At 34.9% G+C, this 13639-nt stretch overlaps 1 protein-coding gene across 1 annotated transcript; it reads left to right on the top strand.

Moving 5' to 3' along the window:
- The first annotated feature begins 367 nt into the window (after window positions 1-367).
- LOC104101144 (patatin-like protein 2) lies at window positions 368-12577 on the top strand. Its single transcript, XM_070200211.1, has 7 exons — window positions 368-663; window positions 781-965; window positions 1045-1231; window positions 1353-1514; window positions 11134-11436; window positions 11822-11997; window positions 12265-12577. Exons 1-7 carry the CDS (start codon window positions 532-534, stop codon window positions 12362-12364), a joined length of 1245 nt encoding a protein of 414 aa, XP_070056312.1. The 5' UTR covers window positions 368-531; the 3' UTR covers window positions 12365-12577.
- The last annotated feature ends 1062 nt before the right edge of the window (window positions 12578-13639 follow it).

Raw genomic sequence — 13639 nt, 5'->3', positions numbered from 1 at the left:
CAGTACGGCGAATCTGGTCATTGAGTTCCGGATACCAAATGGTTGAACCAAAAAACAAAAACAATTCACGCAAATTTGTACGAGTAATATAACTTCACGCTGGCGACTTTAATCTTGCATGCTGAACAAGAAACATTTTCAGTGTAAGAAAATTCAAATGTTTATTTTTGTTGTTCTAAGTCCAATTTAATTGAATAATATATACCAATTCTCTAGCGTGTTTAATTTTCACTTCACGATACTCAGTCCTTAATGCTACATATTTCCCAGAATTTTCTTTAAGTCAATTATTGACCCTTAAGTCATCAAGTTTCTCTAGAGCGAGGCCTATAAATATGTTTCCTCATACATTGCAAAGGACATCATAAGCTACTTCAATAATATTCTTATAATACATAATACCTTGTTAAGTTCAACAGTTTTTTCCAAGCCTTCTAGCTCTTAATTATTGTAAGATTATTCATTTTAAATCAGTTTTGTTACCCTCTTTTGATTAGAAAACAGTTTAATTAGAAGATTAAATCATCAGAAATGGAGAGAAAAACATCTCAAATCCAACCTCCAACTTACGGTGACTTGATCACTGTTCTTAGCATTGATGGAGGTGGCATTCGAGGAATTATTCCAGCTACCATTCTCAGTTTTCTTGAATCCCAACTTCAGGTCAAATTTCTTATATATACATTTGTATTATACTATATAACGATCGATCCATTTCCTCTTTTAAGGCTTTAACTTTTGCATGCATGGCAAATAAAATTGGTAGCATGAAATTTGCAGGAGTTAGATGGTAAGGATGCGAGACTTGCAGATTACTTTGACGTGATTGCTGGAACGAGCACAGGTGGTGTTGTGACGGCCATGTTAACTGCTCCTGACGAAAATGATCGTCCACTTTATGCAGCCAAAGATATTACCCCATTCTACTTAGAGCATTGTCCAAAGATCTTTCCACAAAAGAAATGGTATATATTGTATAATTTTCTCTCTTGTACTGTTTCCATTCTTTTTGTACTAAATTTTGAATTATTAACAAATATGCAGCGGTTTGTTTGCTCCTATTGGGAACATGGTGCAAGCTATAATAGGACCAAAATACGATGGCAAGTACTTGCATGAAGTTGTCAAGGAGAAGTTGAAAGATACTCGCCTTAGCAATACGATTACTAACGTTGTCATTCCCACTTTTGATATCAAGAAATTGCAGCCAACCATCTTCTCCACTTATGAGGTACATCTCCGTATTAATTCATCACTTAATAATATTATATGGTTTGACGCAAACGTGAGTACATGTTTACATTTTATTTAGTTTTGAATTACCAAATGGGATCTTTATTATTTGAATGCAGACGAAACGTTCGGCATGTTATGATGCAAAACTGGCTGATATTTGTATCAGTACATCAGCAGCTCTTACTTATCTTCCTGCTCATTATTTTAAAGTTGAGGATACCAAAGGCAATGTAAAAGAACATCATCTCATTGATGGTGGTGTTGCTGCAAATAATCCGGTATATATACACTTTTACTACTCTCTTCGTCCTGATTTATTTGGTGGTGTTTGAATTTTGAGACTTAAAATTAAACGGGTTTGTCTTTTGACCACAATCTTTTCATATGCCTTTTAAATATTACTCCTTCCGTTTCAATTTATGTGAACCCATTTGATTGGGCACAGAGTTTAAGAAAAGAAAGAAGACTTTTGAATTTGTGGTGTAAAATGAGGCACATATATTTTGTGTGGCTATAAATCATTGTATAAAGGTAAATTATTTCCAAATAAGGAAAGATGTCATTCTTTTTGGCACGGACTAAAAAAGAAATAGGTTCATATAAATTGAAACAAAGGGAGTATCACTACTAGAAATTCGCTAAAACCGACCAAAAATACCGACCAACGTTGGTCGGTTATGGCAAATTACCGACCAAAACGCGACCTTTACGGTGTGGACGGTATTTTGATGGTCGGAACAGCTTACCGACCAAAGTTGGTCGGAAATTACCGACCAGCTTTGGTCGGTATATTAAAACGACCATCTGACAAGTTTAATTACTTACCGACCAACTTTGGTCGGAAACATATTTTATTAGTTTAATTTTACCGACCAAAGTTGGTCGGATTATCTTTTTTTTTATTAATTATTAAAATTAAAAAAAACCGACGAACTTTGGTCGGTAATTGAAAATATATATTTTTTAAAACTAATTAAAATTAAACATTACCGACCAACTATGGTCGGTAATCTCAACAATGCAAGCAAAATACCGACCAAAGTTGGACGGTAGTCTTGAATTCTGGGAATTCAACGTTCATTAACCGACCAACTTTGGTCGGTATTTTGGAATAATTTTTTTATTTTATTAAAAACCGACCAACGTTGGTCGGTTTTTCCGGGATTAATTTTGGCATAAAATGCCTGTTTTGGCAGCTAAACCACCTGCCACCATACCAATACAACAACACAACAACAACAACAACAACAACAACAAAAACACAACAACAACAACAACAACAACAACAACAACAACAACACAACAACAACAACAACAAAAACAAAAACACAACAACAACAACAACAACAACACAACAACAACAATAACAACAACAACAACAACAACAACATAACAACAACAACAACAACAACAACACAACAACAACAGCCAAAACATTCAATAAATACTTTAAAACTAACAAATTAAAGTTCAATTGAACATAAAAATCCAAAACCAAGTTAAAACTAATTACAACTAGTTCAAAACTGGTTCTATTTGTCTAGTTCAAAGTATATAAAAGTCAAGGGGTATTTTGTACAACATCATCATCACCGTCTGATGAACTTTCATCTACAAGACGATATAGAGAACGGTCTTGTGGAAGACGGGAAGCACGATCATGGGGAGGACGGGAGGAACGATCACGAGCAGGGCGGGAGGAACGATCACGTGGAGGTCAACCCTCTGGAGATGACTCATGAGATCGGGGCAACGGAAAAGCTCCACTAGATAGGAGAGTTCTGATCTGAGCTTGCATGCCAAGGAATTGAGCATCTCTAAGCCTTTCTCTTTCCTTGGCCGCTTCTAGCTCTGATGTGAGCTTTGTCAGTGTCTCCCGCATAGCGGAGAGGCTCTCCCTATTAAGTTGCTCGCCATGCGAGGAAGTCCCTATTCCTCACATTCTACACTTATAGCGATGGAAGTTTTTAGTAGGAAGCCCGTATACCTTCCCCCATTTTGGACCGCCAATAGACTCCAACCATATTCTTTCAGCATCCTCGTCCGAAGGTTGGGTTGGCTCACCCGATTCACCAGCTGGATGACTACGGATGAATTCCTCCACGTTACTTTGGTAGCGACCCTATATTATTTTAAATTAAATCAGTATTTCAAGTTGTTTATAAAAGTAAATTATAATACTTAAATAAAATTGAAAGCTTACATATGCAGTCGAGGCCCGGTCCTCGACCCACCTATCTTGATCCCCCTCTTTCTTCTTCTTCACAACATGTGTCTCCTTGAATAGCTCATCATGACTCATTGGACGCCCATACTTCTTTTCCTGAAAACAAATTAATTTAGTTAATAAACAGAATAGATATACTTAGAAAAGTAAAATAATTTAAGCAATTACGTACCAATCTTCTTTTTATTGTCCCTAGGCTGATCGCACCTCCAGTGTGCAAGGAGCCTCCCTTCTCGGATGCACGAGCTTTCTTTCCTTTTTCGCTCCTCTCTAAGAACTCTGTGGTAAGCCATTGCCTTTGCAAATTATTCCACAAATTCTCAAGTAACCAGCCAGGCCTCTTGTTCTTCTTTCTAGCATCCGAGAAAGCATCCGCCAATCTCTTGCGAGCTTTATGATGAAAATTTGTAGCCACTTCCGCGCTATAGCGGTCTTCCCATACACACTTGCTCTGTATTTCAAAAGTTAAATATTAGATGGAAAACATCATAAGTATAAATTATTAAACTGTTTAAAAGAACATTTATACCTTAAATTGATTGAAAATTTGCTCCTTCAGTGAGAATGGGCAATCAGTCCAAGTCGCATAAGGGCCATCATAAAGCTTTCTGATGGCATTGGTGATTATCCTCGTATTTTTATTACCCGGCCTGAACCTGCAATTTAACAACAAAAACACATTAATATCTTAGTAAAAATGTTACAAATCAATAGACGCAAAAATAATGAATAACACTTACCCATCACCCTCGGGGACTATGATGATCCTGCCATATCGATCATAATGCACTACCTCGTCATCACCATCCGAAGCATGTGTATCAGATGCATATGAAGACGGTGTAGGCGGGTCAGAGCTAATGCCTCCCAGGCGAAGGCCTGCAATAGATGGAGTCGATGATGAAGATGGTTGCGATCCCTGTGACTGCGACATAGCTGGATGCGACCCAAGTGGATGTGATACCGATGGCTGTGACCCGAGTGGCTGTGACCCGAGTGGCTGTGACATGGGTGGATGCGATCCATGTGGCTGTGATATGTAGGGATGTGATCCATGTGGATGTGATGCAGATGGCTGTGAGGCAGCTGGACTGTATGTCGGACGTATAGTCCTGTGACCCTGTGATGGAAGACTGGGTGTCTGAATGAAGGTGTACGGCTCGTGATGCTGTGGCAGCTCAGTATAGCCGTGTGGTAGAGGATAAGACATAGGCATCTCTGAAAAAGGTGGACAAGAGGGAGTATTATTTTCTACCCTCCTCTTTCCCTTCCTACCCTTTTCTCGACCCCGAGAACTAATAGGGTCATTGTTACCTTGACCCTTGCCTGCCATCTGCATAATATAATACACATTTAGATTGAAACATATAAGAAACTAGCTATAAAACAAGAGTGCTTTAAAAAACCAACTTTTTAATCCTCATCGACGTATTGTTCCTCGTCCGAGAATTCTTCGTCCTCACTTGTTTGAGCTTCATCAGTTGATTCCTCGTCCTCATTTTCTATAATTGTTACTTCATTTATATCAACTTCTTCCAATATGCGTTCAGGATGTTCCAAATCATTTTCTAACTGATCGTCCACTATTTGGTGATTATTGGAGATATCGTTTTGATATGCAACATCTAACACATTCTCGACTTCCACCCTACCTACAGGCTTAGTTTTTATTACAACCCACCAATCGGACTTATTCCGCCGCAATGGATAATGAGCATAATACACTTGCCTAACGTTATGTGCAATTATGAAAGGATCATAACGATCATACTCCCTCGTATGATTAACCTCAATTATGTTGTATTGGTTGTGTACTCTTGTACCTCTTGTTGGATTTGGGTCAAACCACTTGCATCCAAAGAGTGTCAATTTCTTATATGGCCAACCTGTATATTCTAGTTGTAATATTTCTTTGACCACACCATAATAATCAATATCTCCAACTTGATTGCCATCACCACCTAGAACCCACACCCCGCTGTTGTTGCTATTTTTATTTTTAGAGCAATCCTCTGTATGAAACTTATAACCATTCAGTACGTACTTAGACATTTTTGTGACCTGAAGCCCAGGTCCCCAAGATATATCTTTCAAAAATTGATTTACACCATTATTTGGATTATTTACCTACATAGAGTTAAAAAAGTCATAAGTTAGCACAACTTATGAATCAATTTTTATACATTCACTACATATGTATATATATATATATATATATATATACATACACACACACACTTACAAACTGTTTGAACCACGTATCAAATCTCGTATATATAGCATCATAGCCAAATTGACCCACGAAGTGACTGTGACATATCAAATATTTTTAGTAGTTGCATCAATATGTAGTCACAGTAAATTTTACATTTTGATAACTAATAAATCAATACTTACTTGAGAAATGGTACAACTTCGGGACAATTTAGCAACACATGAAGTGTAGCTGACTTGTACTCCATATCACTCAAACTTCTCTTTCTAACATCCTTAGAACATCGGCCTGGTTGATTGAATATGGACATTGGTGGATATAATGGATCATTCACACATTCGACCGTGTGCCTATTGGGCCTATTCCTAGAACATGGCACGTTACTCTCAAAATAATAAGAACAAAAATGTGCAGTTTCCTTTGCAAGATAGGCTTCGCATATAGATCCTTCAATCTTATTCCTCTGCTTAACAAATTGTTTGCATTTGCCAATTGTCCTACATAATCTCATGTTAGCCAATAACATTCAAATAAAATAGAATAGTACATCAAACTTATAATATTACCTCTCAAAGGGATACATCCATCTGCATTGAACAGGCCCTCCAAGTCGTGCCTCGTGTACAAGGTGTATTGGAAGGTGTTCCATCACATCAAAGAAACCACATGGGAATATTTTTTCCATCTTACTAGAAATTACACGGATGTTCTGGTCCATCCGAAGTAGGTTTTCTTCCCTTAATGTGGTAGAACACAAGTCTTTGAAAAACAAACTAATCTCTGTGATGGGTTTCCAGATTCTTTCAGGCAAACCACAAAATGCAATAGGCACTAAGGTCTCCATGAAAACATGGCAGTCATGACTTTTCAAATGGCTCAACTTCCCTACCTCCATATCTACTTTTTTTCCAAGATTCGACGCATAACCCTCAGGCATCTTTAATTTCGTAACCCAATCACAAATTTGTCGTCTTTCCTCCAAAGTGAATGTGTAACTTGCTTTGGGCTTGAACACCTTACCATTGTTTGCTGTCTGCAAGTATAATTCAGGCCGCCTGCAATATTCTTGTAAGTCCATTCTAGCCTTCGGGTTATCTTTTGTCTTACCTTTAACATCCATCACTGTGTTGAACAAATTATCAAAATAATTCTTCTCAATATGCATGACATCAAGGTTGTGTCGGAGAAGATTATCCTTCCAATAAGGCAACTCCCAAAATATACTCTGTTTCGTCCAATTATGATTAACACCATATCCGGGGAATCTATAAGGTGGAGCCTCAGTAACTTTACTGAAGTTCTGGACCCTCTCCCAAATTTCCTCACCTGAAAGTATCGGAGGTGGAGAATCATATTCCACTTTATTCTTTTTGAATGCATTTTTCATCCTTCTAAACTCATGATCATCAGGCAAGAATTGACGGTGACAATCAAACCATGATTGCTTTCGGCCATGTTTCAAAGTGAACGCTTTACTATTTTCCATGCAGTAAGGACAAGCTAGCTTCCCAGCAGTCATCCACCCAGACAACATTCCATACGCAGGAAAATCATTAATAGTCCACATTAAATTAGCACGCATATTAAAAGCTTGGTTGATATGTCATATGTTTCAACACCATCATACCACAATTGTTTTAGCTCATCAATCAAAGGTTGCAAATATACATCAATCAAACTTTTCGGATTACGTGGACCGGGGATAATACAATTTAAGAATATATATGGACTAGTCATACACAACTCAGGTGGTAGATTATAAGGTGTAAGAAAGACAGGCCAACATGAATATGGTGTCGCAGATATAGAAAAAGGCGTGAATCCATCGGCACACAGACCTAACCGAATGTTCCTTGGTTCACTAGCAAAATCTGGATATGTCCTATCAAAGTGCTTCCAAACTTCTCCATCTGAAGGATGACACATAACACCAGGTGGTCTTCTATTTTCAAAATGTCATCTCATATGAGGAGCAGAACTCATCGACGCATATAACCTCTTTAACCTAGGTATAAGAGGTAAATAATGCATTGCCTTGACAGCGACCATATTCCCGCTGGAAAGCCTCTTGAAACGAGGCTTTTCGCAAAATTTACAACGGTCTAAAGTTGCATCATCTTTATAATATAACATGCAACCATCTTCACAACAATCAATTCTCATTGACGAAAGTCCTAACTTAGAAACCAATCTCTTCGCCTTATAGAAATTACCAGGTAAGTTGATATTAGGGTCAACTAGTTCACTCATAAGGTCAATGAAACAGTCCATGGCTGCTTGAGAAATATTCCAATTAGATTTAATACTTAGTAATCTAACTGCAACAGACAGCTCAGAGTGCGGACTTCCTTCACGTAGTGGACGACTAGCTTCCTCTAACTGTTCATAAAAACGTTTTGCGTCATCATTAGGAGTTTGTTCAACATTTTCATTGAGCTCACCCCCAAAAGCATCTGCAACCATATCCTGAATTCTAGAATCAAGATTTGTATTCTCCACCGACCTACTACTTTCACCAACAACCATGTTATGAAATATCCCACGGCTACCATCGATCTCTCCATGATTAGTCCACACAAAGTAATTCTCTATAAACCCCTTCCTATAAAGATGAAGCTTAACTTCCTCCGATTTTTTAAACTTCATACAATCGCACCTGACACAAGGGCACCTAATTACTCCTTCACTTTGGTATGGTGGAAGTGACATTGCATGTCTAATAAAGTCATCAACCCCTTCTACAAAATCCTCCCGCAATCCCCGCCGATTAGGATAATTTCTATTGTACATCCAAGTACGATGTTCCATCTATACAAATAAAACAAGAATAAATTAATTATATCCTTTTTAGTTAATTCAAGATAATTATGTTTTCCTAATTACATCAATTTATATCCTAAAAGTTCAATTCATATCCAAAAGGTCCAATTCATATCTTAAAAGTTCAATTCATATCCTAAAAGTTCAATTCACAAGAACAAATCCTAAAAACTAAAATTTCAATTCATATCCTATGAGTTTAAACATAAACTAACTAAACTAAAGAAATTCAACCCATACCCTAAAAGTTCGATTCACAACAACAAATTAATTTATTCTATAATTATAAATTAATTAACAAAACTAATTAGTTAATAAAACTAATTAAAACAAGACCTAAACCCTAATCCTCAATAAAATGCAATGTTCAAATAATTGAAACACTAATCAATTGAAACTAATTCATAACTAATTAACAAAACCTAGAAATAATAAATAAATGGGTTGTAATAATTCAAACCTAGAATTTTTAGGAGATGGAGAAGGAGAGGGGCGGCAGTGGCAGTGGCAGTGGTGACGGCGACGGCGCGGCGACGGCGAGGGGGAGGGCTGGACGCGAGGGGGAGGGCTGGGAGAAGAGAGAGGGGAAGAGGGAAGAGGGAAGAGGAAACCTTTCAGAGAAATGGGGGTTTCCCCCGTTTTTGAGTTCTCTGATTTTAGAATTACCGACCAAAGTTAGTCGGTAATTTTGGTCGGTACATTAAGTGCTGACCGTTTGACCAAAAATCGACCAACTTTGGTCGGTTTTTTTTTTTTTAAAAAAAAAAATCTTTTTTTTTTGTGTTTTTTTTCTTAAAATATTATAAATTATAAAAAAAATATTAAAAACTACAAGCATTTATTTTATTTAACTATGCAATTATTATAAATAATTATAAACTATAAGCATAATCTTTATAAATAATTATATTAACTATTTAATTTTAATAAATTATAATAGCATCTATCTAAGTAAATTTTCTAAGTTATAATTAAGTATGTGAGTAATTTCTCACACACACACATACACTATATTGTAATTGATGCTAATAACTTCTTTTTTCATTCGTTCATCACTAATAATGCATGACATAGATTAATCGATATATAGGTCGAGACGTTTTGATGAATCATCGATTAATATTCATCAATACATCTAAGTAAGTTATAAGTCGATGAATCAATTTACAAATAGATATATTTGATGATAAAGTATATATACTAATTAGTATCTTTCCAAGTCTATCCCTAAAAGAACCCGACCCTGTGGTCCTAGCGCTTCATGTTCTTATATATATATATATATATATATACACACACACATACAAACACACTTCATTGTAATACTTTAACTATATATATAGCTTGTTATAGTATATGTTAGTGTGTATATATATAGCTTGTTAAAGTTTGACCATGTTTGACCTATTAATTTAACTCGTTTACTTAATATTAATATCTTCTTTCGTTTATTTAATTTGTGATCCATATATATATATATGTGTGTGTGTCACAGATGTTTAGTATTAATTCTTTTATTTTTCATTCATTCATCACTAATAATACATGGCATAGCTAGATTAATCGATATAAGTCGAGACGTTTTGTTTTTACTATTAGTCGATATAGGTCAAACGTTTTGTTTTTAATATTCATCGATTCATCTAATTAAGTAAGTTATAAGTCGATGAATCAATTTACAAATAGCATGTTATATATAGTATATGTTAGTGTATTAATTATTTGTATTACAAAAGTGTTAGCGAATTACATTTATATTATTTAGATAGTAAATATAAAAGTAATTCGAAAGTTTGATCAATATTGTTGACGTAATAACCGACCAACTTTGGTCGGTTATTTTGCAGAAAATAAAAATTACCGACCAAAGTTGGTCGGTAAATACTTCCCCTACATTAACCGACCAACGTTGGTCGGTAATTTTAAATATAAATTCTTAAATATTATAAAATATTTTAAATAATAAAATAATTATTAAAATTTAAAAAATTGGATCCACATTACCGACCAACGTTGGTCGATAATTCAAAATTTTTTTGTCTGACCAGCTTGGTCAATTCATTGACTAATTTACCGACCAACGTTGGTCGGTATTTAGTTTTAAAAAATGTAAATATTTTTTTCCCCAGTTTCCGTCCAACCCGGACGGTTTTTGGTCGCATTTTTTGACCGACCAACGTTGGTCGGAAATTGTTGGTCGGTTTTTAGCAGATTTTTAGTAGTGTATAAATTATTAATTATTGTATCTTATATTACTTTTTATGTTAGTTTTCAAATATATAATTCTTATTAAAGAAAAATTAAAAATTTTATGTTCGAATTTTATGTGAGAATTCACAGTCAAAATACTCTCAAAATTTGATCAGGGCTACGTACATACATCAGGAAAGAGGTAGTATTACTAAAGAAGAGCTAACCTAAATAGCTAAATTACTTAACATAAAAATAGCTAGTAAATATAAATATATATATGTGTGTAAATAGTGAAATCAGGCGGCTATTTGTGTAAAGATCCCATTACTAAATACTCTATCTCTCTTCTATTTAACTAATTTTCGTTTTTTCAAGCAACGTCCACAGTAAAATTTAATCAATTGAGAAGCACTAAGAATATGTTGGCATATGTTTTCTGCAGGCTTTGATTGCAGTATCGGAAGTAAGCAAAGAAATTTTGAAGGAAAACCCAGATTTCTTCCCAATAAAACCAATGGATTACGGGCGTTTTCTTGTAATATCATTAGGGACAGGATCTGCAAAATGGGAACATAAATATAATGCATCAATGGCAGCCAAATGGGGTATTTTGAATGGGTTATTTCACAAAGGTTCCACACCAGTAATTGAAGTGTTCTTCCAATCAAGTGCTGATTTGGTTGATTACCATAATTCTGTTGTTTTTCAAGCTCTACACAGTGATAATAATTACCTTCGAATTCAAGTATGTAGTGTCATTTTTATTCTTAATTATGTTTTTTTTCCTATAGTGGAAGGGGAGACTTGGAGCAACGGTCAAGTTTTCTCCGTGTGACCTATAGGTCACGGGTTCGAGTCGTGGAATCAGCCACTGATACTTGCATCAGGATAGACTGCCTACATCACTCTCCCTTGGGATGCGGCCCTTCCCCGAACCTTGCGTGAACGTGAGATGGTTTGTACGGGTTCGAGCCGTATAATCAATCAATGATACTTGCATCATGGTAGGCTGTCCCCTTTGGGGTGCGGCCTTTCCCCGAACCCTGTGTGAACGCGAGATGCTTTTTGCGTCGGGACGGCCCTTATTATAGTGGTTGATTAATATTTTTCTTGGTTATTGAAATTAACAGGAGGATGAACTGAGCGGAACAGAAGCCTCAGTGGATATAGCCACAAAGGAAAATTTGGAAAGGCTAGTGGAAATAGGGCAAAATTTACTAAAAAAGCCACTTTCAAGGGTAAATTTGGAAACAGGTTTGACAGAACCAATTCCTAGAGGAGGAACTAATGAAGAAGCCCTTATAAGGTATTAAAACATTGATAATACTTTGATTAATTATCAAAAGTTTAAAAACAAAATTACGCTTTTATTAGCTACATGTGCAAAATGGTAAACTTTGTGTATAAAAAACAGGAACAGCTAGAAAAGGTGTTAGAAAAGCTCTCTCTTGTCCTTTGTGAATAATATAATTTAAGTTAAACTTAATATATACAATCACTTGAAGCTATCTTAATTTGAAAATATGAAAATAAGTTAACCCATTTAGTATTTGTATATTCCTTTTGGTGACAGGTTTGCAAGGTTATTGGTGAATGAAAGAAGACTTCGCGAATCAAGATCACCACTTACCAAGAAAATTTCGAAGAAATACAGTCTATCAAAAAAATCCTAGCAATTTGTTAATTATATTAATCCCGACGAAATTACCTTTTTTCTTTTTGGGATTAGATATAGGGTATTCTTTATAAAATTTATTTGCAGCAATAGTTTAGAAGTGTGTTCACCACCATTTAATTTGACATACGTCAGAAATGCTTCGTAGAATAGTATGTTGTATATAAACCCCCGTAATTCATACTAATATAAATGTGTTTTACTCGTGATATTCTGTTGGAGTTACTTGTTTTGATATGGACAGGCCCAACGAACAGTGAAGGCCCAACATAGTATAGCTGTAGATGTAGCCCAAATGTATACTTGTATTTGTTTTAAAACACTTTATTCATTTATGAAGAATTTTCAGAAACCACTATTGTTTAGTAATAGCAATTAACTCCCTATAATTATTATATACATAATTACTTCCTATAGCAACTATTCAATTATTACGGTAGTATATTCGTTGTATTCACGCTACTGTATTCATGAATACAGTAGCAAAAGTCGCTTAAAAAATAGGGGGTTATAGTTGTACGCGACTGTATTCACATGTATTCGTGCTACGTATTCAAGAATACAATAACAATAATCATCTTAAAAATAAGTCTGTCCATCTGTCTAATAATCGAAATAGGATCAAATACACTCCTAATATAACTCAACAAAATCAATTCTAACATGCCTCATTTTTAACCCAATTAATTAGAATGGTTTTTCAGTTGTATATAACTGTTGTATTTAACTTTTGTATTTAGTGTATTTTAATATTTGTTTTTACTGTTAGATTTATTAGATTCAATGTTTGTATTTACTATATTCGCTATTTTGTATTCAGTGTATTCAAATGTATTTGTATTAACAGTATTTTAGTTATTCCTAATACATGTTATTACTGATGTATTCATTATATTTTATTGGTTGTATTCAATGTATTTCTATTTGTATTTTACTGTATTCACTGTATTTTAAAATTAAATGTATTCACTGTTTATATTATGTTTTATTTCAATATTTGTATTCAGTGTATTTCAATATTTATATCCTATATTCATGAATACTATATGTACAATATGCATAAATACATGTGTATTCAGTTGTATTAAAAAAAATACAGACCTTCGAAATATATAAATACATGCATAAAAATGTATTTATACAAAATACAATGTGTTTGAGTGAATTTGTACAACATACAATGTATTTGTATCATTGTATGTGACTAAATAGCAAAGAAGAGAAGAAAATTCATCGGAGGTGGCATTTTCCGGCCAAGAAGAGAAGAAAGTTC

Source organism: Nicotiana tomentosiformis, chromosome 4 (genome assembly GCF_000390325.3).
Source record: "Nicotiana tomentosiformis chromosome 4, ASM39032v3, whole genome shotgun sequence".
In the NCBI taxonomy this organism is placed as follows: domain Eukaryota; kingdom Viridiplantae; phylum Streptophyta; class Magnoliopsida; order Solanales; family Solanaceae; genus Nicotiana; species Nicotiana tomentosiformis.
This window is presented reverse-complemented; position numbering and strand designations above follow the sequence as displayed.